Raw genomic sequence first — 27,295 nt, forward strand, 5'->3', positions numbered from 1 at the left:
TCATGTGGCGCCAGAAGACGTTCAACACAATAAGTGCACTTTTTACTAAACCCTAACATCTGTGTGATTTACTGTTCAGGGCAGATGAGTGCTACTGTTTGTTTTGGAATGCATATTTTGTGCGTGGATCAGGAAACTCGCCTCTGCTTCTCCTTTGGACACACATAATTGCAAAACTGGTTAAGAACAGTTTAAGTCTCTGAGTTGTTCCCCCCGCAGGATGAAATAAACTCTCCTCCAGTTAAAGCCTGCCCCAGACAGAGTGGGAGGAGATGGAGATGAAAGCAGATCCTGAATGTGTCAATGTGTGATCCCCAGAGTGATTTGGATCCTTATTTCCCTCCTACCTAGACCAATAAAATTACTCTGCGATGTGTCAGCAGCCTGGACTCATTTGAATCTATAAGAGAAAGATTATTTTTCTTCTTTTTGAGTCACCTGCCAGCATCTAAAGGAGAAAACTGTACTGTCTGTCTCCCTGCCTCTTCCCTTTCCTCTCCCTCATCTCCTGCTCTCTGTGTTTCTCCCTCCCTCACTGCATTTTTCCCAGACTGAGGCGTCCATGGACCCTCTGGCTCCGCTGCTTTCGTCAGTGACTTGGAGCGCTCAGAGAACTTTGTGAACTCTCCGCGTTGGAGTGAGAAGGGAGAGGAAGGGGAGCAGTTGATGGGACGCAGCCCGGCAGCAGCAGCAGGCTCCTCGGGAGACGGCATCGGGACTCACAGATGGAGATAATCCCCCGAGTCATGACAAGACAGCGCCTCAGCCTCCTAACCCCCCTGGCTCTGCTGGGACTCCTTGTGGGGCTTGCAGACCTTAGCCATGGCTCTGCTGGTGTGGATGAGGATTACTACATGCAGGAGCTGCTGACAAGAGAGCAGTACAACCAGGTCCAAATGCAGGAGAAGCCTGTGGCCTCGATACCTGACAGGCATGAGCACCCCAGCCAAAAACCTGGCAAGAAAGTGCCCAAGGGAAAGGCAGACAGCAGCAGGCAGACGGATAAAACTACAGCTGATGCAAAATCAGGTAAAATCATTTACCATCTCTTGAGAAAGTGTTTGTTTTTTCTTCTCTATAAGTCCTTCACAAAAATCATGTTTACAGTGCAATGGGCAACCAATCAGCAATAGGGGTACTAAAGTTCTGCTGAAACTTTTCAAGTAACCTGATGAGTCAGTGTTGCCACTAGATGACAGTGTATGGCTTATCATTGAAGCTTTTTCCGGCAAGTTTTGATACATTTTTTTAATTAAATAAACATGAGAGAAACATCACCATGTACAATCTTACATTCTTATACAATCAGGCACTGAGAATAATGGACAAAAAGTATGTCCGGTGTCATCACTGTCGCATACTGACAACATGTGGACAATCAGCTTCAGTATAAAGAGCCGTCAACTCTGGAACAGATTACCAACTGAAATCGAATGAATTCCAGATACATAATCTTTTACAACGAAGATCAAATGTAGGCTAAAGGCAAACCAGAGCTGTGCACATTTATAGCTAATTGTACTGTAAATTATCAAGGTATATTGGTGCATGTGTATTGTGTGAAGTGTATTTTATAGTAGTTCCATATTGTGGTGGTTTTATGATAATGAAAGCTGTATATTTGAATTATACTGTACATAAAAAAGCCCTGTGCAGCACGTTGGTTTAATGCTCTGTATTGGAACAATGTCAAATTGCATCATCCCTATCAAACAAAACTCATATAAATTCAGAATTGTATGTATAGAAATAGTAAGGAAACTGAAAAAATCGAACCTGCTTCTGTGTCTTTTTGTATCGGCTGCTGCTTTTAAAGTGAAATGTGTTGTACAACATAAAGCTGCTGTTGGAAGTTGCAGGTTATCATTAAGAAAGTTACTTTTACTCAAAGCCAGATAACGTGTCACAGACTTCAGAGGAGCAGCTGAATTCAATTCACATGGTGAAAGAAGAAAAAAACAATAACAATGACCTCCTCAGGTAGTCTTCCTCCTCACACACACACACACCCCTCCCCATACGCATAGATCAGAGCAATGTTTCTGTGTGGGATTAACAGCCTCACCCACGTTCAGGACTGCATTACATGTAGGAGCCAGAGCACATGTGAAATCCACGTTCTTTTCCCAAAAGCAGCGATACACAGCAGTGCTGTCCCGTTATAGTCTGCATACAGTTTAACGCTCTCTCTATGGGACTCTCAGCACATGCAGTAGCAGGTTTGTAGGTATGTTTGAGATCCTGCCAGCTGATTGGAGGACAGTAACAGGCGTGAGGGCTTTCGGTTGGTTGGTGGCAGATAATTCAGAGCAGCTGTGTCGACAGTGACCTCATGTACCAGGCATCTGGCTTCACGTGTCTCAGCAGAAATACCTGCTGCAGGTGGGACTGGAGCAGGAATATGATAACAGTGAAATATATAGAAGTCACTGCTAAATTGTTATTTTTAGAGGCTCATGAATTCTGATCACAAGGACTTTTGAATAAATATGTATGTATACTTACATACAATATTTTTTTTTGTCAATTTCAAAGTCAATGCTGTGTTTACAGCTCCTTCTACGGCAACTAAATGAATACATAAAATAAAATCCAATAAAAACTAAAAAATTAAATCCAATTGTTGTAGCTTTAAGTACAGTCTTTAAATGCTGGTTCCTGGATTTTGGAGATCTTTACATATATATGTATTTTATATATAAATATATATATATATATATATATATATATATATATATATAAACTTGCTTTGTTTCAGCTTGTTAAAACAATAACTATTTTACATTATCTGAATGTTTTGGATAGGGAAAACAGTTGGGAAACCTTCTCAACCTGTAGAGTAGTGGAATATTTTCAATGTTTGAATTTATTCCAGAAGTGACCATGTATGTATTGTATGTATTCATGGTGGTAGTATCTTTTTTTTTTTTTTACAATGATTTGCACATGTTAAAGCACCCATAATTCAAAACTCTTAAACTTTTGACATGTGAGTGCATTGAACTGCGGTTTAACTTAAGTAGAATTTTTTCTTGTTGCGGTTATTGTGTTAATACCACTTAACCTTCTATATTTGTCACTCTGAACCACATATGCAGCCAGGAGCATTGTTGAGGATTTAACCCGTCCCCAGAATGAGACGAGGATAAAGACTTTCAGATGTGAGGAGGATTGTTATCACGTGCGGCCTATCCTGACCTGACACTCAGTCAAATAAAAAGCACACTTCCATGACTCCCTGCCCCCATCCTGCCTCCTGTGCAGGGTGCTTCCATGACTGATTTGAACCTTGAGGCAGTTATCTTATTTCAGTGTATTAAAGATCTTAAATTAGCATTGGCTTAGCCACTCTGAGTGGGAGACATACTGTGATTGAAGGTAAGGAGCACAAGAGTTAAACGTTTTCAAATTCTGTGCCCAGAGATTGTCTCTTGGTTCAGTCCCCAATCCTGAATCTATCCACATGTGTAGAAATCCAGCCAAAGTTTCTTTCCCCCTTTGTCAACACGCCATCTCCTGGTTAACAACAATGAATCAGCACTTTTAAAGGTGATTCAACCTGTCTGAGCCCATTTCAAAAATGGAAAATGGTTCTATTTCTGTTCATGCATTAATGATATTTCCTTCCTTAGTGAAAATAGCCAACAAAAAGGCCGAGAAAAACAAGAAGAGCGCCCTGAAAACAAACAGAATCTCAGAAGGAGAAGGACGATACAACTCGATAAAAGAGGGTGAGTGAACAACCGGTGACACTCTCAGTTGTTATGGGAAATTCATGATCTCATAAAAATTAATCCTCCCTCAGACATGCACGGATCATTTCTCAGCTTTCACGGGAGCCGTTAGGCTGGGAAAAAAGAAACAAACTCTCTCAGAGATGACAAATATTTTGGAAATAGGCAGAGAGCATATGCTCGTTTTTCAGAGAGAATATTTTCCCTGAGAGGAAAAGTCTGGCAGTTTAACATGATGCTCTCAGAAGTGGAGTCAAGCCACAGAGGCACTGATGTCTTCTTTGCCTATGAAGCATTGTGTTTAGTTTCCATGGTTCACTATATATATTTGCTAAACTGAAGCCAGGATGCCCCTGTAGCCTCCCTGTCATGTCAGATGACAGATTAAACTCGCTCGATTGAGAGCATGATTTAGGTGCTTTGACCTCAGACTTTCCACAGTTCTCAACATGGAGATATTGCCCTTATTAGAGTTATTTACACAGTGTCAAGCATGTCTAGCATAACAGGAATATGTATTTAATCATTCTGGGAGGTTAAGAGAGGTTGTGGAGGCCAACTGTGAATTTATGTGTTTATATTTAAGCTATTGTAAAGAACCTACCGAGACGGACGGAAAGGCTGCCATTTTTAATTTGGCACATGGGAGCAGAAAGTTGGATATTCTTGCATGTTGGAAAATGGGAACTTCATGCCGACATGCCTGGCACAAACAAAGCCCAAACAGTCAAGATCTGAAAGGCTCAGGCTCCCAAAATCATGTTTTCATGGAAGAAAATGTGACTCAATCTGTTTTCCAAAATTGTTTCAGCATCTCCAGGTAGCAGCTGATTTATGTAAAATAAAATATAATGTATATATCATACACTTTCTATACATCAAGAGCTGCATTACTCAGCTTTAGAAATTGTTTAGCCTCCAAATGTTTCATTATTCAGCCATTGTTGGAGGTGAAGCAGAACCTCAGTGCCTGCCACATCCACACATACCACAACAATGGGGAAATCATTAAACAGGGATCTAAGACTGGTGAGGATTTTTAATGTTTGATTCAACGGAAGTTTCAACGGCTTATTCATTATTCCCATCGGAGGTAACAAAAATGTGTTGAAACAAGATGTTTCCGCTCTGATATCACAGTTTGTCAGTGCACAGTCAAGTTGCAGAGTCTGAAAAGTAATAATCATGGGCTGATATTTAAAGAGATTTCGGAGTCTCAATGAGTCGTTAAAGGATTTTCTTTTAAAGCGAGACTATGTAGTCGTTTAAGTGAAAAAATAACACAATATTCTACTTACTTAAGATCAATAAAAAACATTATTGCTCAATTATTGTATTATGATACAACAAGGAGATTTGGTGCTATAGCCTTCCTTGGTCTGGTATGACCAGTAGCTTATGGTGGCTAATGTTAGCTAATGTAACTCTAGCTAGATACCACCATATAATTGATGGTAAGTTAGTTTGCTGACTTCATGATGGATAAACATTTCGATTGGTTTTTAATCACACAAATACCATAAACACACCATACCTCACCACGAGACATGTTTGCCATTTCCTCCTTGGGAGCCCATTCACATTATGAACTGAAAACTGTTCCAAAACGGCAAATGATTCATTCAAGTTAAAGTTGTTTGCTTGCTGCATATGACAAATTAGCTGTTCAACCTTCCTTGTTTTTTGGGAACATGAAAGTTCAATGTACCGCTATCCTGCAATTGTCATTTGTGGCCACATGGGTCGCTGTTCAGCAAAAGTCACCTTGTCTTGCTCTACTAATTGTGAAACAATTTGGTCGTGGACATCGTCTCTCAACTCCAACAACATTTGCGCGTCTTAAATTGCTAATCGGACCTTAGACAAAGCGCACAGAAAAGGAAGTCTTGGCTAAATCTTTGTCAAACTGCTAGCCAATAGGTTCCGAGACTGACTGGTGTGCTTTGTTTGAAAGCAGTTTAAATTTTACGGTAAACATTATAATGTGAATAAATCGTACATCTAAAGTAGTTAATCAAGTTAATCAATAGTCTTCCACCATGTGTGAATTTGTGACATACAAAGCCTTACTAAACTTTAATCCCATAATTGTTTTTAGGCCTCACATGGCAAGTGGCCTAGATAGTAACACATCAATCCTGGACTGTGTGCTTTTTCTTTTCTATTACACATCATTGTTAAGGCCAGATGCCGTATTCCTGTGTGGGTCCTCTTGTGAAGGATTGCATGGTGATGGTTAAAATTATTTAGGGCTTTGCAACATGGCAGGCACCCATTTATTTTTTTGTCCCGCTAACCTTGATCCTTTAGGCTGCTTTGAGGGCCGATTTGTCCCTAATATGTTCGCTCCACACAGAGAGCCTGTGGTTTTGCAGTATGTGTCTTATTCCAAGAGGATTTTAAATATGGGAACACAGGGTCACAAGTAGATCACGTGTTGTATTGCTATATAGAGTTACTGTGAATGTCACTCTAACTGGACTTACCAGTGGCTTATTAATCGACTTCTACGCTTCAGTTTTAAAGCAGGAATTACATTGCTCTCAAGCTATATTTGCGTTATGCACCAAATGTACATTTTCTCATGTATGTGTGGGTTTATTTTGAATGCTAATCTTTTCCTCTGGCTTCTCTACAAATCCTGGTGCATGTGATTGATGGTCTTCAGTGTATCAGACATAACAGCCTGCAGGAACATATACAGTACAATGCAAAGCCAGCTTCCTTAATGGATCAAATATATACTTTACTGCACAATATGTCCACAATCACATGCATCCATCCTATAAAATCAAAAGTCCAAATCCACAGTATTTTAAAAGAACATTTCTTTGTCTTCTTTGAGCCTGTTACACTTCTGGGTGTTCATTTGCGAAGGCAGTCCTGGCGGTATGACAGCAACATGTGCAGCATATGCTGCATGTACAAATAGAACGGTGCCCAATTGGAAATTATTGCTCTAAAAGTGAAATGAAAGTGAAAAGTCTGCAAACAGCATGATCTGACCCAAAGAGCCGATGGGCAGCTGGGATTTGACACATCAACCTTGATTCGCCCATTTGGCACTCACTGGTTGATATCTATTGTTGTGTAAAGGATGAGCCAATCTCACACAAAGAGCTCTATTTAGTGAACACCAACTCGGCTTCTGCAATCACTTAAAGACAGGCATTTGTTCAAATGAACTGCAAACTCCCTCCAGCAGCAAATGAAAACATTCTTAAGTGATGTGGAGCTTTCTCCTTTAAAGACTGTGTTTTTCTAAAATAAGGGCAGAGGGCCTTGAAGGGGGCTGCATGACAGCCAAACCTTTGCTGTGGCATCAGTGGGTGTTACTGGATAATTGCCATAATCAAGGAGGTAATTACAAGATGATAAGTCATATCTGTGACTGCTAATTGCCATCTTCTGCAATGCCAGTAAAGAAGGGAACTCTGGGACTCAGTGCACCGTAGATTACTCATGTCCCTGGTTTGGGCTGGGAGGATATCTTCACAGTGAAGTATCATCATCTACAGTTATGAACATGTGATGGTGGAGTGGAAAGAAGTCAGAGAGTAAAGTCTGAGAAAATAACCCAACTAACGCTGATGAGGTCATAGTGATGTCATCAGGGTTATTTCAGCTTGGACTTGGAGACTTCAAAAAACAGAACAGAGCATAAAGTTTAAAACACAGTGGTGTTTATCAGACAGGGAGGCATTATTATTTCGCTTTATAGGAAATGTAGGATCCATTTTTTTTGGAGCTTAACCGAAGCAAAGTCATCAAATCTCAGCCTCTGCTGCTTTAATTTCTTTCTTTAAAAAAAAATGTATTTATCTATTTGTCCCACGACTTTATGGAAGAGCAATTTAAAATAACTGGAGTGTTCTAAGGGAACATGCTGTGCAAAAGGTCTTGAAGGATTACTCAACTTTTTATGATTTTGACCCGTTTGTCAGCTTATCCAATATCTGCTAATAGAACTGGCACAACAAACCCCTCTCAGTCTAGCATCCATAGTGCTGCAGCGAATAGTGGGCATGCGTTAAATAAATGTATAAAAGACCATAAGTAATCAAAAACCTTTCTGACATTGAAATATTTTTCTTTAATCAAATGAATATATATATATATATCTTTTTACTAATACCTTTAAACATGATTGACAGTTTTGCAGTTCTAGTTGCTGCAATTTTCCCATATTCTCCATTTCATGATATTGCTTTATTCATTGCAACAATTTAATCATGTATGCATAATGCAGTTAGATAGCTGTGATAGGACGCTTTCATAGTGTATAGTCATTAATCATCCATGAAGATTGACAAAATTTGAAATTCATAGCAGTTTAGACATCAAAGCCTCCCTCACGCTGTTTCACCTTTTGCCGTTTGATTTTCCAGGTTTAGAGAAAATGAGTTGTTGACAGAGAGAAGTGTGAAATGTTTCATACACATGAACTTATCTTTATTTGTTTTCTTTCAAACTCAACGTGTGATGTGGAAAATGCAGGGGATTAAATTATCTGCGAAGTTTGGCAATAGTAACTCCAGATGCACTTTCGTTATTGTCGTGTTTTGTTCGGCGGCAGAATGAAGAAACATGAACACTGATCATAACACATTCTGCTTTAATTCGGGCATTTCACATTATTAAAATGAAACTGTTCATTATCTATGTTGTGTTGACTACATAATGTTTTCTGTATAGACCACCTATATATTATCTTCTCAGTAACAAACACACAGCTGCTGTCTGATGTTCTTCACACATTTGAGTTCACTGTGAAAAGTTAAAATTACTCATTACTGTTGTTGTCAAGGAGTCAGGAGCTATACCGTGCAGAAAGCAATGCTCCTGGAGCTATGCAACACGTGATAAAAAAAATTACCATCACAGGCTAATTTGTCATTCTCGTTACCCAGAATGCCCTCCCATGGGACTGGAGACATTGAAGATTGATGATTTCCAGCTTCATGCTTCAACTACGAAACGCTACGGTCTTGGTGCACACAGAGGTCGTCTAAACATTCAGGTAAGAGGGGAAGTGTTGGTAGCTTGGGCGAGCTTGCCAGGAATGTCGGGGCTTGCATTATACCCTGGGCAATCTCACCTTTTTCTTGGAAGCTTCCCCATGGAATCGTCCCCCCCCCCCCCCCCCCTCCCACAAAGCAGCAACACAAAAGAAATATGATCCAGAGATAACATCTTTTAATTTCAAGATCAGTTTAAGAGCATATTAAAGCTCCATGCAAAGATGCCGGCTGCGATAACTGGCTCAGTTAAATGTGGATGGCCTTACCGTTCTGTTTCAGCTCACAACATATTTTAATATTCAACTCAACAAAGAAACTAACGGTGTTGCTGTGAAACTAGGGGCACATCCCCAAGCCTAACAAAAAAGGATTGGCATCTGGGAGAAGAGGTATTTCCTGTTAGTGTTAAGCTGTGCTGTGAGGGTATTAGCATGTGTACAGTCTGCAGCGTGCCTCATTCTGCAGGATGAACTCCGAATGCACACAATTAATGAAACACACACACACGTGCTCTTAATCCACAAGGCAAGGCATTACAGTATGTTTCAGGAAATCAACAAAACAAAGGATTGGTTGTTTCGTGTTTGTGTGTGTGTGCACCTCTGTGTAAGTGATCTGCCTGTCAGGGGATCGTAGCAGGGCAGAGATAGTGTCCAGAACAATTATCTGGAAGTCACAAGAAACAACATGGAAAGCAGATGTTGCCTGTTGCACCGGGCCTGTAGCCAGTGAGCTTGGTTTAATTCCACTTTTTTTTAGCCGCTACAGTTTGTTTAGACTCCAGACAGCAACAGTTCTGTGATGAATTGAACTTTCTTTATAGAAGATGCATACTGGCAGCACTGAACACCCTCTAATAATAATAATAATTGTAATAGAAATGTTTAGAAAGTTAAAAACTGTGTCCTTATCTTGCAGTAAAATACATATAGTGACATAATTATGGGATATATCCCAGATTTATTTTCATTCAAGTAGGTAATTCAGGAAATGTTCTGGATCTGGATTGGCACCAACAGTAATCCCTTGTTTCATGACTTCCATATTTCAATTAAATCTTATACGTTTTGATATATTCTGCTAACTGACAGAAACAACTGGACCTGAAACAGACTCTCCTTGGCAGAAGTATTTATTTGTAAATTTCCCCAATCATTCAACAGTAGACGTAGACAAGCATTTTTGCTTTAGGAATTTGTTTCCAGGCAGCTGAACACTTCTTACAGCTGCAACATGCTTAAGAGACACATTTAGATGTGAAAGATGTACACATGTATGTTTGCAAAACAACGATTTCAATTTAACGTCACATTCTTCCAGAAATATATGTTTTTTTAGGAAACTTTCAATGAACAAGACTCATTTTAAAAGATGTTTAATGTGATGTAAAACATTTTAATTAAAGTTGAGGATAGTTCACAAAACCCATATATACTTTCATAAGATAAGATCATCTTTGTTTCCGTACAGTAATTGTAAAATGATTTCACGCCAATTCCAATCTTAACTTGCATAATGTATTTTTTAATGCATCTTTGAGGTGAGAATATATAAATGTAGAATCATGTACATCATTCTTCTGTGTTCAGATCCCTAAATTATTAGCTGCTCGTGCATTTAAAAGAAGCGTGGTGTACTTCAAAGAGACTTGACAGTGATGATAAAGACGCAGTGATAGTATCCACTCAGCATGTACAGCGCAGTGTGTCATCATAATGTTAACATTGAGATGAGGAAGACGGACAACGTGACCTGTCAGCAAACACACAGCATGTGTGTGACAGTTCATGCAGAGAGTAGCTCTTTATGCATTACATCTACGTTGACATTTTCAGCTGTTGAAGCAAGTGTCAAGAAAATGTCTCCTCACATTCCATCAGTAACACGCAAACTAAAACTGTTGAATGCTGGGAAATGAAAAAGAAAAAGAAAAAGCTCAGACAGTCAGCCCTGTCTCACAGATGTGTCCTTTATTCATTCTCATAACTCAACCTCACTGGCTTTGTTTCTGCCCTTGTTCACTCCATTTAAGTAGTCTCGTTTGAGTAATGTGTCTTGTACCTGTTTCATAAAATGTACGATCCATATGCCGTCTTTATCATGCATCTATTTTATCTGGACAGCATCATTTAGATTCAGAGGATCAAACGCATGATTAACACTCCTCACTGTCAATTCAGTTACTTTTAATAAATATGTAGCAAAAACAAGCAAAGAGTCGACCAGCATTACCAGTCAGTGTGTTGTACCCTACATGGACTGTGTGCTTGTGTTTCCACATGGACATCTGGAATAAAATTCTGCTCCACGCGGCTGTGTCTGTCCTGCAGGCTGGACTTTATGAAGATGACCTCTATGACGGGGCCTGGTGCGCTGGGAGAGATGACCCGCTGCAGTGGTTCGAGGTGGATGCTCGGAGGCTGACGAAGTTCACAGGGGTCATCACACAAGGCAGAAGCTCCCTCTGGTCGTGAGTAGGAACCACACAGACATGCATGGAGAGTTGGAGAGTTAACTTTTAAGGATAATTGTCTGGGATGGTTTTTGTGCTTGTTCTTTTAAATTGCCTTATTTCCTGGCGATGTTTGTTTAGTGGTTGTTTTAAACCAAACAACAGCAAGGAAACTTCTCACATAGCTTCATAATGCAGCTCAATCTCGATCTTTTTATCCATGATCCATATAAGAAAAGAATAGTGAAAAGAAAGATGCATCTATGAAAAGATTTTTGCTTTAATCACCTGCATTACCTAACACCAAACACAAAATACAATTGAGACTGATGGGACATAGCAATCCATTAATTAATTAATGAATAATTAATGAGACATTTCACTGAAAACCACAAATGTCAACCGTATGTTGGCGCTAGAGGAAACATCAAGGCCATCTGCACAGTCAGCAGGGTTCATCCTCTGGGGACCAAGAATGTCTGTGCAAAATGTCATAGCAATCCATCCAATAGTTGTTCAGATAAAAGTGGTGCACCGAAAGACAGACCAACATTGCCATCCATGGAGCCCTGGCACTCGCATTGTGTAAGAAAATCCAAAACAAAAATCTAATTGCACATGGCATGAGTTTGAAAATAACTATGGGAAATGAAAACTGGAAGTAGACAAGACAGCAGTAATTGTTGCAGAACTCTAAATGACTTGGATTTTCCTGTAAACCCAACTGGAAAATATGACTCCACAAATATAAACAAAACAAGCTTTTTAATCTCGTCCACATGGCTCTGAACCTTCACTGGTGTTTGCCCTTTTCACAAGTCTTTTCTGATCCCCTCACTGTGGGATTAAGGATTTATGAGTTTGATTGATTGGAGTACAGCCCCTTAAAAGGTCACTTCATTATAAAAATAACACAGGAGAAAAAAGATTTTACCGCACCGTAAACTTGTTCATCACACTCACACAAGAGAGATATAACAAGTAGGGATTATATTTCAAACTGTACACATTTTCCACATTAATTATATTTACAGTAAGTGTTTACTGACTGCAACATGGGATGAGTCTTCTGTACGCTGCCAACAGTGTCTGTGAAGCTCGTTAAGATATGAATTATATTACCAGGTCTCCATGGCAATTCATGTACTTCACGTCCAAACACAAAGGGATGGGTATAATCTCACCTCCCACAGCCTCAGATCATCACTACATAGTGTCTTTTTTGAGTATGCAGACATTTTTTAAATAACTACTCTAAATTTAGAATCTGGCTACATCGCTTCAACCTTTGTGCCAGTGGTGTGCATGTTATTTTGGTATTGTTTTTAATAACAACTCATTGTCTTTGGAATGATTGGTGACACAATGGTTTTCTATCCATTGGGCAAAGTTAACCCAGTATTGATTGATGCTGCATTAAAATTGGTACATGTTGACCTTGTCATTTTAAGTGTGTGACACTTATGCTAACGTGCTCACATAGTGTACAGTACATACTTGATTTGATGAGCTCTTGAGAAATTCACTCTGAGGTCACAGAGGATTATGTGTGTGTGTGTGTGTGTGTGTGTGTGTGTGTGTGTGTGTGTGTGTGTGTGTGTGTGTGTGTGTGTGTGTGTGTGTGTGTGTGTGATTATGAAGAAAGGTAACTGTAGTCATAGTGATTCACCTTGAATTATTAAGCCCACGCATTACAACAATACTGGATTCTCCATTATGCTAGACCTGACTGTAAGCTTGTGTCAGCGAACAATACAGAAAACTTGCTCCCCATTGTCTAGGCTTATGGCCTAAATTGTATTTTATTAATTACTTTGGGATAGCATTTTCGAATGACAAACTTTTAAAATATGCCTTCTTAGAAAGTGACCCTGCACCTACCTAATTGTTGGATATGCCTTTTAATAAAAGGAACTTTTGTTAACAATTAAGTGATAAACTAAAGGCACAAGTTGTATTTTAGTCCTATAATCACTACGAAAACCAACAACTGCTTCCGTTCACATTTGACCTTACCCTGTATTCTGACGTTGCTCTGTAATAATACGTGTTTTATAACTTTTGGCCTTTGCACTTCTTAATTGGAAAGGGTGGGCACAGACTTCTGGAAACTGCTGTGTAGTTAGAGAGCACAGGGAGATACTTTATCAGGCTGTGTTTGTAATTTTCCTTCAAGGCCAGCACGATCTGATGGTGCAGAAGACACTGATGCCTGAAACAGAATTTCTCCCGCAATTAGCTCTGTAGGGCATGTAACCGTCGGCGGTGCTAGCTCAGGGGTTTCTGTCTATAACAGCGCTTTAATTAGCAGAACTGGGAATTCTTACCAGACTGGACCAGCTCAGCACTGATGTCTTTATCCAGAAGCATGGAAGTCACTGTCAACCTACATACTCCTCAAACTGGGTAGACCTCTATCTGGCGTGATGGGACAGTGTTTTTGCAGAGACATAAAAAAAAACATTGTATTATTTTGATGTTTCACCTCTCTGTGCTCTGCCTAAGATACTTTCACAGAAACCCACTATGTTAGCAAGTTTGAGCTCCTCAACTACAACTCCTGTATACTTTTAAAGTTGTTTTCTGTTCCAGACAGCCATTTCTGTCCCTTTATCTCCACTTATTATAAAATAATATTCAGGAGACGTTTGAAACTTGCTTGATTTGTGTAAGCCATTAGTGATATTTAAGTCTTTATTTATGGTTTTCATTGCTACATTATTGTTGCCAGAGCCATAGCCAGCATTTTTAGAAATGCTAATTTAAGGAAATGTTTTTTCTGTTGTTGGTTATTTTAGATTTATTTAATTAATTCAGTTGACTATTCAATACATATTCTGTAAATAACAGGAATCAGCCTGTAAAGCACTCTCTATGGTAGGTTTAAATTGTAGAATGAACTCCCTCCAGGTTGCAAAACCTTCTGAGGACATGTCTTCAATGCAATCTATGGCCCTGATTGTTGCATAGTGATGCAGTTTAAGATCGATTTTAATAGTCGTCACTGTGTTACCTCATACCAATAATGTAAATTTGACAAAAACGTATTCAGATTTGATTTTCACTCTGATGGATTTCACAACTCAAATTCACTATCAGAAATGTCTACTGTACAGAAATTGATGGAAATCAATGGATGCCTGGGTAGGTAGGGAAAATAGACTGTTAGCAGAATCAATCTTCTTCGACATTTACTGTAATTTTTAGATATCGACATACATTAAAGCTATCATTATATATTGTCAGCATTTGTTATTTGTTTAGCGATTCGAATGAATGAATGAAGTGACACAAAATTCAGTCGGATAATCTGGAATTCAGAACCAAAACTCGTCCGCATGGCAAACTTCACATCATTTTCCCAAACGTTAGGCTATAACAGGCTCAAGAGACACTTCTAATATATATTCTTTGACCTCCTCTCCCATTGTCCTAGTTTCAAACTGACTTCCCTGTGAGAATTAAGCGTGTCTGGCTGTGTGCTGCTGAGCTACTTCCTCACAGTCACCTCATTTGCATCGAATTGAGCCTGAGAGGATATTTCTTTTCTTTCTTACACCAACAGGAGCGATTGGGTGACCTCATACAAGGTCATGGTGAGCAACGACAGTCACACATGGATAACACTGAAGAACGGCTCAAAAGACTTTGTGAGTAACAATCATGACATTCAACAAACCAATATCTGCTGACATATCATAAAGTAAGCAATTATTATCAAGCTTTTGAACTCGAGCATAAACTAGCTTCATAAGGACTCTTGTTTTGTGTGTCCCATGTTGACTTGAACATGATAGAAAAAATTAATTCTTCCTTGAGAGCAATTACAGAGGAAGATTTAGATCTCTGCTTATCTCCAAGCTTAATGAGCTGGGAGGCAACAGTAAACACTGATGATGCTCAAGCAGATGGGAACTTCATCCTGGCTCATCCTCAAGAGTTATGTCCCTGCACTGGATGTAATTGAATAAACAGAAACTAAATACAGGAATTTATTGACACACAACAAACTAAAGCAGCAACTGATGCACTCGGCCTAAAATAATAGCATTATTAATATTCCTATTATCAATGAACATGCAGATCAGATTGTATTTTTGAGGATAATCTTATCGTCGCTGCCCCCTACTGCGGTTCACGTTCCCAGCTAATGAAATTCCTCTGTAACTGTGCACTCCCTTGGCTGGTGATGTCATAGATGTGGGAGATAATGCCCCTACAGTAATTAAGTCTGAAAGATACAAGCTTCCCACTCACTTGCACACCTTTTATGCCAAATGCCAAACTGCACTGGCAAAAGGTACAGAGAACTATAATCTTCACAATTTACTACCAGTGGTATCCAGGTTTAATCACGTTCTACAGGTATGTGGACCAAAGCATCATTGTCCTGTGCATGTTCTCACTGATGGTTGCTTAGTAATTGTATTAGTCTTTTAGGTGCATTTTAACATCTAATCGGGGACATTGGATGACGTTCTAGGCTCATTTACAGCTGTTCATCAAAAGGCATTGTCCAGGACAAATAAACTAGTTCTTCATTTACCATCTGGATTAATGTGTTTGCCTCAGTAGATCTTCATTGGCAACAGGGAAAAGGAAATCCCAGTCCGGAACATCTTCCCCGCGCCAGTGGTCGGCCGATACATCCGAGTCAACCCTCGCTCCTGGTTTCACATTGGCAACATCTGTATGAGAGTGGAGATCCTTGGCTGTCCTATGCCAGGTGACGGGTTTGTATGGACAAAGCAGACACATGTACAATTAATGCAACTGTAGTGTTGAAATATCAGGACGATACAGGATATAGGACTTGTTCAGACGGACAGTTAGAACTACTAAATACAGAACAACATGTATAATTGCTTTCTGAACTGATGACCCTGTCAACATGGACAGCGTCACTGTCCGGAAGATAATAAGAATTCTGATCCAACACAGTTATGGTTGTAGTTTGGTTAGGTTTAGGCATAAAAAACTGGACCGACTGTGGATACAGAGTCTACAGTCTGGCGATGTGGAGAAGTCAGGACCAGGGCTTTAAAGCAGAGTAGATGTGGATGTGTGTTGGCAGCTGGCAGCGTGGCTCCCGCACACCTGTCTCCATGGTTTCACTGTGTGTACTGTGCTGTGTATATGGGTGTGACCATTAAAAGAGGATTCAAAATCCTCAATTTCCATTTCTATTTCCATTTAAAGACAAAAATGTCCCCATTGAAACCCATTAAAACCACAATTGTTGATCCCATGGCCAGCAGAGCATTAAATCATGTATTTTTATTATATCAGACTTCACAGCTAGAGCCCTGGCTACAAAATTGTAGTTTTTAATATTTATCATCAGATTGAGCCATTTTTTTGCTTTTTTTCCTGGTTTCCTACACAAAAAATTAAAATGTCAAAGTTGTTGCTTGTCATTGACATATCCCAGACTACGAATAAAAAATCTGCCAATATTTAGTATACAGAAAATATCTTGTGTTTTTTTTCCCCATAAAAAACAACAGTGGCATTATGCAAACAAACTGAGATTTAAAGCATTATAAATCTGAAAATGAACGAAAGTTTGGTAGTTATGATCAGGACTGAAGTTGTTTGAAGAGAAAGTAGAAAATAATATTAATATATAATATTTTTATGACTTTGACGTGGACATTTTTGTCCTGTAAGGACAGCGGAGCAAGTTTTTAAAAATGAAGCACAAGAGTTCATTGATTTAGATTTAGATTTTTCAGCATTGGTTAAAAGGACACTTTTAACACAAATCTGCCCCGTTTACTTCTCCTTGTACCTTGCCATGCAGACAGTTTTTGGTTTTATGTGCTGAGACGAGACGATTTTCACAGGAACATTTTCTACTGAAACAACTGTCCCAACGAAAGCTTCACAGTGAGCTCTGCTGAAATGATCCACAGTAACTGGGACATTGTTCCTGGAAAGACAGGTTGTTGTTGTTGAGTTATTGATGTGTGTCGAGTAACGGGAGCACAAAAAATTAAATTACATTTATCTTCCATTGTGTTGGGGTGACGGCAGATTTCAAAATATGTTTGTTTTTTGTAATTTGGCTGAACTGAAGCTAAACTAGAGGATAGAGAGCAGGTGTTTAGCTTTTATAGTCTTGACATACCTGATATTATGGATCATTCTCTTCCTTTGCAGATAAAAATAACTCATCCACCTCCTTTTATATGTTTGCTGATTCTCTTCAGATCCAAATAATTATTACCACAGACGCAATGAAGTCATAACAACAGATGACTTGGACTTCAGACACCACAGCTACAAAGAAATGAGGCAGGTGAGTCACAGTGAACAGACAACAATAGATATCAACCGCCTGCATTTTCAAAGACACCAGAGCATGGAGCAATAAAACACCTTGTGTAACTGCGAGCCAACACCACACAACTTGTGTCCTTTTCAAGAACAAAGTGTGCAACGGTAACAAATGAAGTGAGCGCTGCCAGCAGCCACATGAAAATGCATGAAGCATCTCCTGGGTTGTGTCATTACTTATTCATATAGTTGTCATGAACAGTAGCCAGTGCGCACCGAGAAAGAGACAGCTGTATTTGTCACTGCTTACACTGTGACTAAGTGGTTGTAAAAGGTACAAGTGCTTTGAATCGCAATCGTCTCTAATGCAGCAGCACTTCCTGTGCCAAACGGTCAACTACAAGTGTCCTAAACTGCTGTTATGACCCACAATGAGATTTATTCCAATTAATGCTCCAAACGTATGGCTCATCAGCTTTTTTTCCCTTGTGTGACAGCCTGAAACGCCAGCTATATCAAAGTGAAATAAATGGACTGCTTTTTGTTAGTTGTTTATCTTTCTGTGACTTTGAGGCTAATGTTTGTGTCACGCAGGGTGTCCAGCCTCAATAGACCTTCACAAAGAAAGGAAGGACTATTTTTAAAACTCGGCTCCTAAAACCCTTTTCACTCTTGACATTTCTTTTCTCCATGCAGGTACCTGGTACCCTATCTCCCCATGGTACTAAGCAGTTTAAAAAGCTCTGCTCGAACCTCAAAGTGGAAATAGCCCATTGTGGCTTCTCAAATAAAGTACATGCCCCATGAGAGGAGGGAAAATATATTTCTGATATTGCTCAAGGACTGTCCTTTTTTTAGATCACTGCTAATATAGAAGCCTTGGGAATACTGATATGTTCAAAGCGTAGACAATTATACATTATAAAATAGGGACAAAGAAAGGACATTTTCCACATTCTTCAAATAGGAAGATGATGATTACTTTGCCATTACCCTTGCACTAGAAGCGTACCTTTAATGATAACATTTGTTTAAGTATAACGTTACTGCAGGCAGATTAAATAACTGTCTATTACCTGTCAGTTTTAGTATGTTTCTATGAGAAAAAATTAATACTCCTAAGTGTTGATGAAGTGAAGGGAGTGTTCAAAGACAGGCTGTTCTATATTGATCTTGATAAATACAATCCAGGCATATTTATCAAGGGAATGTTGTGCTTTATTGAATTACAGCGTGAATGTCATTGTCAACTTGTAATCCTTTGTTGTATGAACAAAACCAGATGTTTGTTTAATGATTTATTTGGTAAGAAAAGTGAAGATTCAGTCCAGACTTAATTAAAATCCCATCGCTCCTGACTGGTTAATGACTTCTGCAGCAGCTGGAAGCACGACCAAACACAGATTTCTCAACAGCTTGTTAGTCTTTTTTCCTGCTGCACGTCCTCATTGTGTCTCCACTCATGCCCACATGGGTAAATGATAGTTGTTGCTATTTTAATCAGCTCCTCCACAAGCCTGTCTTCATAATTACCTTGACTGCTTTTCCACAAAGCCCCCCCCCCCTTCCCTGGCTAGAGTATTATTAAATAACTCTCTCCATTGTATTGCGTGAAGGTGCCTCTTTGTCTCCTCCGTCTGCTTGCAAACAACAGAAAAATGCCTAAAAGATGCTGTGTGGGTGCACTCCAAAACAGGGTAAAGAGCCATAAAGTAAGTTTTTATAAGCTGCAAAACCAAAAAATGACAAAAGAACTGGGGGATTCTGACACTCAGTATGTCCAAATGTCAGTTTTAGTTTTAGGCTAACTATATTTAGTTTAGTTTAGTTATTTAAGATAAAGCATTTTGACATTTTGGTTGATAAACCAGAAAGCTATGAAGCATTGTTAGCAAGTGCATTAGCTAGCTACAGCAGCTTGCTAATACATAGCTTACATTAGCTTGCTAACAGCTAACTTGTAAAATCATGGTTTTAGTTATCAGCTTGGTAGACATAGTGGCTAAAATAATCCTTTGATATCAGTATTGTTTTTAGCTAGCTACAGGAATGTTGTTAGCATTTCACTTGGACATCTATAAGACTCTGATTCGAATGTTGCTAAATCCTGATTTGGTGCATGGATATATGTGACATCAGCTTTTCCAAAATGAGTCCCACCCCCTAAAAACTAGTGAGTAGAGCACAGAGACAAAAAGAAACACAACACCAAAACTGTTTGACTTTGGCAGAAGATTTTAAAGTGAAAGTCCTACATTCGTGATTGTAAATAAGTAAAGTACCTAAATATTCTTAAAGCCCCTGAAAACATGGTTTGAAATGTTTCTCTAAAGCATTAAACATTCCTTACATACAAAAACTAAAATGTTTATATCATTTATTAAGAGCTGATGCTTCATTATTTATCTTCCACAGCTTATGAAGGTGGTCAATGAAATGTGCCCCAACATCACCCGGATCTATAACATAGGAAAGAGTTACAGTGGCCTCAAGCTGTATGCAATAGAGATTTCTGACAACCCAGGAGAGCATGAAGTTGGTGAGTACAACTGTGTGCTTTCATGCAACAGGACGAGATTTAATGCAGAATAATAACAACATCAGAGACATCACACTGAGTGTTTTCCTCTGTCGTGTACGTGCTGTTCCAGTCATTATATATATTCAATCTCTCCCCACCCCTTAAATCTCTTCCTTGTTTAAACCTGTTGACCAGGTGAACCAGAGTTTCGCTACACCGCAGGTTCCCATGGCAACGAGGTGCTGGGACGAGAGCTGCTCCTCCTGCTAATGCAGTTCATGTGTCTGGAGTATATGTCCGGCAACCAGCGGATACGTCACCTGGTGAAGGAGACCAGAATCCATCTATTGCCATCTGTCAACCCCGATGGGTACGAGAAAGCCTTTGAAGTGGTAGGTCTGCAAGGCCACTGTTAGTGACCTCATACCCCGCGCTGGTCTCTGGTGAAAACAGCCGCCATATCTGTTGGCAAGTCTTCCCCTGATAAGAGCACATGTGATGTTTGCTGGAAAATGGGTATGAATGATCTGGTGGGATGTCTGAAATGCCCTGATGAACAATGTGTTAAATTAGTGCCTGTTCTGCTGTAAATAACAACTGAAACACATACTGTTGGGTGTGGTTGTAAATTAGCTGCAGGCCTGCAAGATTTAAGGGTCAATATTTATGAAACTCAAATAGATAAAGACAAGAAAAAGAAGATCAAAAGCAAGTCAGTGCTTGCTTTTCTTTATAGTCGATGACATCCTGTTAGTCAGTGACCTGAACGTGTAGATGCAGTGTACGTACTGTAAAGCTTTGTCTTGCTCTGTTGCCCAGGGTTCAGAGCTCAGTGGCTGGTCTCTGGGTCGATGGAGCAATGATGGAATAGACATTCACCATAACTTCCCCGACCTCAACTCCATCCTGTGGGAAGCCGAGGCCAAGAAGTGGATCCCTCGCAAAATGTTCAACCACTATGTGCCTATCCCAGAATGGTACCTGTTCAAAAACGCCTCGGTGAGTCTGATTGACTTTTTTTATGCTATTTTAAACTTATTACACATTCCAAGTTTAAATTTCAAGTTTTATTTGTCATATATAAGTTAACACAGGGTCAACGGTACAATGAAATGTGTCTGAGAGAGACAGCATGTCCGCTCAGCTGTCAAGAATTAAATAAAATCAAATATATGAAATATGTTGAAGAAAAGAGTATGATATACAATTTAAGTTAAAACAAAATCAGCATTTCTAGAAGTAAAGGCATGCAATTTTCAGATTACCGAAATGTCACATATGTGCCCAAAGTCTTCAGGCTGCAACTTGTGAGAGATTTAAACACTAGCATTTAATTTATTTGTGACATAGGTCATTGTTTTCAATATGAAATAACAGCATCAAATTTGAATGTCCATGTGCTTCATCTATAGAAATGTTATTGCCATTCAGTTTCCAGCTAATTTTTTATGACTCCATGTCCTTGTCCAGTTTAACAAAGAAATCCTATGGTAAAGACCATCTGCCTTTTAAAAAGGGTAAAACAGCCTCGTGGGCATACTAGCGCTGTCTATTTTGGGAGAAGCGGATGCATTAGCTATTTGTGACGTAGAGGCGGTGAGCTAAAATAGACCCGACAACCTATTAAAAGCTCATCCTCACTTGTGTTTTGACGTTACCGAGAGCCACGAGTGAGTCACACAAAGCCTCCAGAATAGCTGCTGCAGCTGCAGAGCTGGGATCCCCATCTGTGCTCAGGAAGCTGTGAAAACTAACCTCGCTCGCCTCACCGACCGGCCCCACCGGTGTTTCGAGACAGGAAGGCTGGTTTAATTATGAGTCCAAACAGCAGTGGCATTTTTCTTAAATCAATACAAGCTATGGATGCAAGCTGGCCTGCTGCCTCTTGATGAAAACGATTCACTTTTCCGAATAAATATTAGTGAAATCAGTTTACAGCGTGTGAACAGCATTTTATAAGACTTTATCACTCCCTCTTGAGAGCACACTGCAGTGAAAGTTCTTTCAGCGTGAGGGAGTTCATTTAGCAATCACAGTGCTGAGATGATTGCACGAATGACATTATCCTCCCCTCCCCTGTGTGCCCGCTGTAGGTTGCCGTGGAGACACGGGCTCTGATCGCATGGATGGAGAAGATGCCCTTTGTACTGGGAGGTAACATCCAGGGAGGGGAGCTGGTGGTGACCTTCCCCTACGACAAAACTCGCTCCCAGGGGGTGGGGAGGGAGCAGACCCCCACCCCGGATGACCACGTCTTCCGCTGGCTGGCATTCTCCTACGCGTCCACCCACCGCCTGATGACCACTGCCAACCAAAGGGTGTGCCACACAGAAGATTTTGCCAAGGAGGACGGCACCATCAATGGAGCGTCCTGGCACACCGCCCCTGGCAGTTAGTGTCCACAGCCGCCCGGGTGTTTCCTCACTGATCCTAACACTGTGTTATGCAGGATTTCTCCGCTCAGCTCTGATCCTTTGAGCTGTAGCTTTGTTTAGCACACATGGGCACATCTGCATATTCAGTACTGTAGCGCCTTTGGCTGTTTCAAAGCTTCCAGGTTTTTAGCTTAAAGCATCATGTAAGAATTCAAGAGGAGACAAACATAGAAAAGAAAGTGATTCAAATCCATTTCATTCTTAACACCACAACTTCTAACCAATAACTGGACAAAAGCTGACATAAGTTCATGCTGCACTGCCTACAGATTGGTTTCTCTTTCTTGGCAGGTATGAATGACTTCAGCTATTTGCACACCAACTGCTTTGAATTGTCGATGTATGTGGGTTGTGACAAATTCCCTCATGAGAGCGAACTGCCTGAGGAGTGGGAGAACAATCGCGAGTCTCTTCTTGTCTTCATGGAGCAGGTACAGAGGCAAAGCAGCCCACGCAACTCAAACAAACACACAAGAAACCACACATAAACTCGGGCTTTTTATTATTTTGGAGTTATTTTAGGGAATATGGTAGCTCTATAAATGTGTTCCTGTTATTCTTCTCACTACAGTATTTACTAAAAAGTGCTGTATCAATACTGTACGAGCTAATCACGTACTCTGCACATACTGAAGAGAATTTTAACCGTCATCCATTTAGATAAATTGTTATTGTCAAAATTAAGCACTTACTGAAATATGCTTATTATAATTTAAGACTTGTAGGCCTTCAGAGAATCTGTCACAGCTTGTATTTAAATATTAAAGCTGAATGAGGAGGAACAATATTTAAACACGGTCTGGTAAACTGAAGATCATGCATTATACATCATATCACATGTAATATACATGGTGTTGAATTATGAAGTAGATGTGACAGGGTAAGCTTGGGGACAGGATTCACACATGGTTGCATGGGTCTTGCTTTTCACGTGCAGGTGCATCGTGGGATAAAAGGTGTGGTGAGGGACCTGCAAGGTCGCGGAATAGCTAATGCCATCATCTCTGTGGAGGGCATCAGCCATGATATTCGCACAGGTACAAGATCACATTTCACCTGATTTATATGTAGGAGTTAGCAACGACTACAAAACAAATCTCATTGTCTGTCTTGTGGATATTTTCTGCTTTCATCTCTAAAATGATATGTGAGTAAGCTTTTGCCGCAGAAGCTAACTGTCTTTACTCGTCACATTATTCCTCAGGAATATGTCACTCTTACAGTGAGTTAGTATTCCAGTGTAACAAGGAATAAACAGCATAAATGAAAGCAGCTGGAGCAGGTTAGAGTCTGACTCAATTCCCAGTAGCCAGCGTTGGCTTAGATCTTGCTCTGAATTTGACTATCGATTGTGCGTCCTCAAGGCAATCTCTGCTGATGCCTGAAAAATGCAGCATTCGAAGCCAAAGTAGTTCTGTACTTAGAGCGTGAAATCGAATGGCCAAGAGGACATTAGCCATTATTATTCCTGGAACTAAGAATAAGCCACTGTTTCTTCTCAGAAACCTCTCAGTTGCAGTCAGGAAAAGATTTCAGGCTATTTATTTAGAATATGATACCTTTTCAGCTGCTTTTCATTTGCTTAGTTATGGTATAAATCTTCAAAAACACATTTGCAAAGCAGTTGTTGTCCCATCTGGATAAATCAACTGTACGGAGAAGCCTGACAGACAGCCTGGATGCTACTCGTGCACCCTGATATCTGAAAGATGTTTTGCCAGACTGAGATATTCATTAGTTCATTAGCATTTTATATTGAAACATTCCAGGCAACAGTTAGATCACTTACAACACTTCGGCCATGTGAATGTGAGCAATGTGAGCGCAGATGTGCTCCGTGTAACTGTTTGGATCGATTGTAGATCAGAAGCAGAGGCAGACCTGCCGTCATATTTCATTTGTCTCAGTGGTCGTTCAGACGTGTCAGGGTGTTTGGATGACCTGGAAATAAGTCGTTTTTGTGAGTGTGTCAAAGGCTGTAAATACAACACAAGCGCACTCGTGTTCCCATGTCACATTTAGGCAGCGTTCAGCAGAAAGAGAGGCCAAGAAAATCCAATATGACAAAGCAGAGCTATTTTTAAAAATCCAAATAGGAATATATAACACCGTCTTCTCGAAAGTGGAACACAAAGAACTCTCCAACTTTTATTTTAGGCTTTAGATGAAGGCTGGCTTTTTCCCACTGCTTAGCAGGCTCTTTAAATTCAGCTTTCTAGGACAAGATTTGCATATTGCTGTTGTTGCACATATATTTTGTCAAACTGTTATGCATGTTGTGATTTAACTCAAACACAATGCTTACAAGGTCCCTTGGGTAAACTCTTAAGGACACAACTTCTACAGTAAAGTGTTTCACCTGACAGAAAAGTGATTATTGCTAATGGTTGTGCGAATAATCATAATCCATCTGTAATTGAAATGATTTTGTTTTGTAATTTAACATATAGGTTAAGCATTTACATTAGATTTAAAAGTTAAATCTACCTAGAGTTCAGTTGGAGAGGTTAGTTTGAGCATGCAACACCCCGACACAACAGTCACCACGTACATAAGTGCAACAATAATTGTTTTCTGTGTGTTATCAGCTTCTGATGGCGATTACTGGCGCTTGCTGAACCCCGGAGAGTACAGAGTAACAGCCAGGGCTGAGGGCTACAGCGTCACCACAAAGAAGTGCGAGGTGGGCTACGCGATGGGCGCCACCACCTGCAACTTCATCATCGGCCGCACCAACCTGTCACGGATCAAAGAAATAATGGAAAAATTCAACAAGCAGCCAATTAGATTGCCCCTCAGGCAGCTCCAATCTCAGAGGTCCAGAGAGAGACGCATGGGAACACAATGATTGTATGAGGAAGAATTAAAACAACATCTGCTCCGATTAGACTGGGGTCAACTCCAAGCCTGGGTTTGGACCTCTGTCAGATTCCTCCGGAGTGCTGTCAGTGGAATTAAAGTTTGAAGATGAGAATATGGATTCATTTATACGGGATGCTTTATTTGCTTTTTGTTTGGTTTGGTTTTGTTTTATCCCCAGACATAAGCTCTCTCAGAGTTCACTTAACTTTTCTTGATATCCACTGTATTTCATTCTGTCAAAGGCTAACCCCTTTCAATTTATAGTATTATATGATATTATATTATACTATAATTTAGATATTGACCATCATCAATTATTGTGACATCAGATATAAATACTGACAGAATGTAAACTTATTAGAACTTATTTTTTTAAATAAAATAAAAGTGAAATATAAGTTACAGATGAGGAATTTGCCTTAACATCTAATTTCAACCACTGTGAGGAGGAATGGCCATGACTGTCATTATGTACATACTTATTAACTTATGTAACACAGTTATGTAAACCATTGCAAAAGCTTTATTATCTGCACTTGTACAATTTATGGTCCTTTTAAAAGAAACCTTGTGGACTTAGTGACCTTTTGTGTGTCATTGATTAGTTTTTTATACACTTTGCATTTGGGAAGTTATTAAATAAAGACCATGTTTGCACAAATTCTAGTTGTTTGATTGCTCATGTGGAAGTGTGTGAATTGTATTTATGGTAAGCGCTCGTCAATTAATCAAGCTTAATTTGCATAGCACCTTTCATAAAGCTGGGTTGGTAATGTTTTATTTTATGGTGACGATTTTTAAAAGAATTCCAACAAGTTTCCTAGAAATGTTTATGGAATTATACAAAAAACATTATTGCATTTTTACAGTGTTTCAAAAGATGTTTGTCTACATTCAAATACACAATTCAAAATATATGGAGATTAATGTTTTCCATTGCAAATGAAAAATGTATGAAGATATTTTGAGGTACGTAAAAAGCATCAGTGAAATGAATAAAAATGTGTACAAAAAGTAGTACCACAGGGTTTTAGAAGCCAATCTAAACAAACTAACAGATACAGTAGTGCATATAAATAGTAAACAAATGCACAAAACTAAAATGAAATAAACCAAATCAAATTCAAATCAAATTTATTTGTATAGCCCAATATTACAAATTACACATTGGTCTCAATGTGCTGTACAGACTGTACAGGTTACGACACCCTCTGTCCTTAGACCCTCGCATCGCACAAGGAAAAACTTCCTAAAAGAAATCCCACAATTAAAGGGGGAAGAAACCTCAGGGAGAGCAACCAAGGAGGGATCCCTCTCCCAGGACGGACAGACGTGCAATAGATGTTGTGTGTACAGGATAAACAACATAGTAGAAATACAACATCCATTTGACAGAAATTATGTTGTGATTGAAAAAGAGAAAGTATGGATGAATCCAGGAAAATGTCAAAAAGGCTTCCAGGTGTCCAGGCAGGATGATGCCCCAGATGCTGAGTTAGGAACAAATATTTACATAAATGCATACAGATAGAGAGGGAGAGGAGGGGAGTGGGAGTGGAGGAGCGAGGAAGAGAAGGAGGAGAGCAGGGAGGTGTCCCCCGGTAATCTAAGCCTATAGCAGCATAACTAGGGGCTGATCCAAGGCAAGCCTGAGCCAGCCCTAATTATAAGCTTTTTCAAAAAGGAAAGTCTTTAGCCTGCTCTTAAATGTGGAGAGTGTGTCTGCCTCCCGAACACAAACTGGAAGCTGGTTCCACTGGAGAGGAGCTTGATAGCTGAAGGCTCTGGCTCCCATTGTACTCTTAGTAAATGTAATAAGATTTTTTTAACCAACAGTAGGTCCTGACACAAATATATAATATATATACATTTTTTCATAAATTCTGCTCTCTCCTTTACGTTTTTACATTCCACACTGAAATGACCAGGAATTCATTTACTAGGATGCTGTTTGACGAATATTAAAATGAACTCTGATTTTACATTCACTT

General features: G+C 39.6%; 1 protein-coding gene across 1 annotated transcript; it reads left to right on the forward strand.

Annotated features, from left to right (window-relative positions):
• The first annotated feature begins 339 nt into the window (after positions 1-339).
• Positions 340-25,965, forward strand: cpxm2 (carboxypeptidase X (M14 family), member 2). The gene is made up of 14 exons (XM_029456899.1): positions 340-1,029; positions 3,633-3,731; positions 8,645-8,754; positions 11,086-11,225; positions 14,773-14,857; positions 15,783-15,933; positions 17,420-17,508; positions 19,902-20,025; positions 20,203-20,399; positions 20,827-21,006; positions 22,101-22,398; positions 22,734-22,873; positions 23,380-23,479; positions 25,031-25,965. The coding sequence occupies exons 1-14, from the start codon at positions 726-728 to the stop codon at positions 25,288-25,290; spliced, it is 2,277 nt and encodes a 758-aa protein (XP_029312759.1). The 5' UTR covers positions 340-725; the 3' UTR covers positions 25,291-25,965.
• The last annotated feature ends 1,330 nt before the right edge of the window (positions 25,966-27,295 follow it).

Source organism: Cottoperca gobio, chromosome 19 (assembly GCF_900634415.1).
Source record: "Cottoperca gobio chromosome 19, fCotGob3.1, whole genome shotgun sequence".
NCBI lineage: Eukaryota > Metazoa > Chordata > Actinopteri > Perciformes > Bovichtidae > Cottoperca > Cottoperca gobio.

Excerpts from the sequence above, each read along its gene's own strand:
- cpxm2 (XM_029456899.1), top strand. The coding sequence starts at position 726 with ATGGAGATAATCCCCCGAGTCATGACAAGACAGCGCCTCAGCCTCCTA. Across the intron at positions 8,755-11,085 it reads GAGGTCGTCTAAACATTCAG|GCTGGACTTTATGAAGATGA; the intron begins GTAAGAGGGGAA and ends TCTGTCCTGCAG. Across the intron at positions 22,399-22,733 it reads CTGGCACACCGCCCCTGGCA|GTATGAATGACTTCAGCTAT; the intron begins GTTAGTGTCCAC and ends CTTTCTTGGCAG.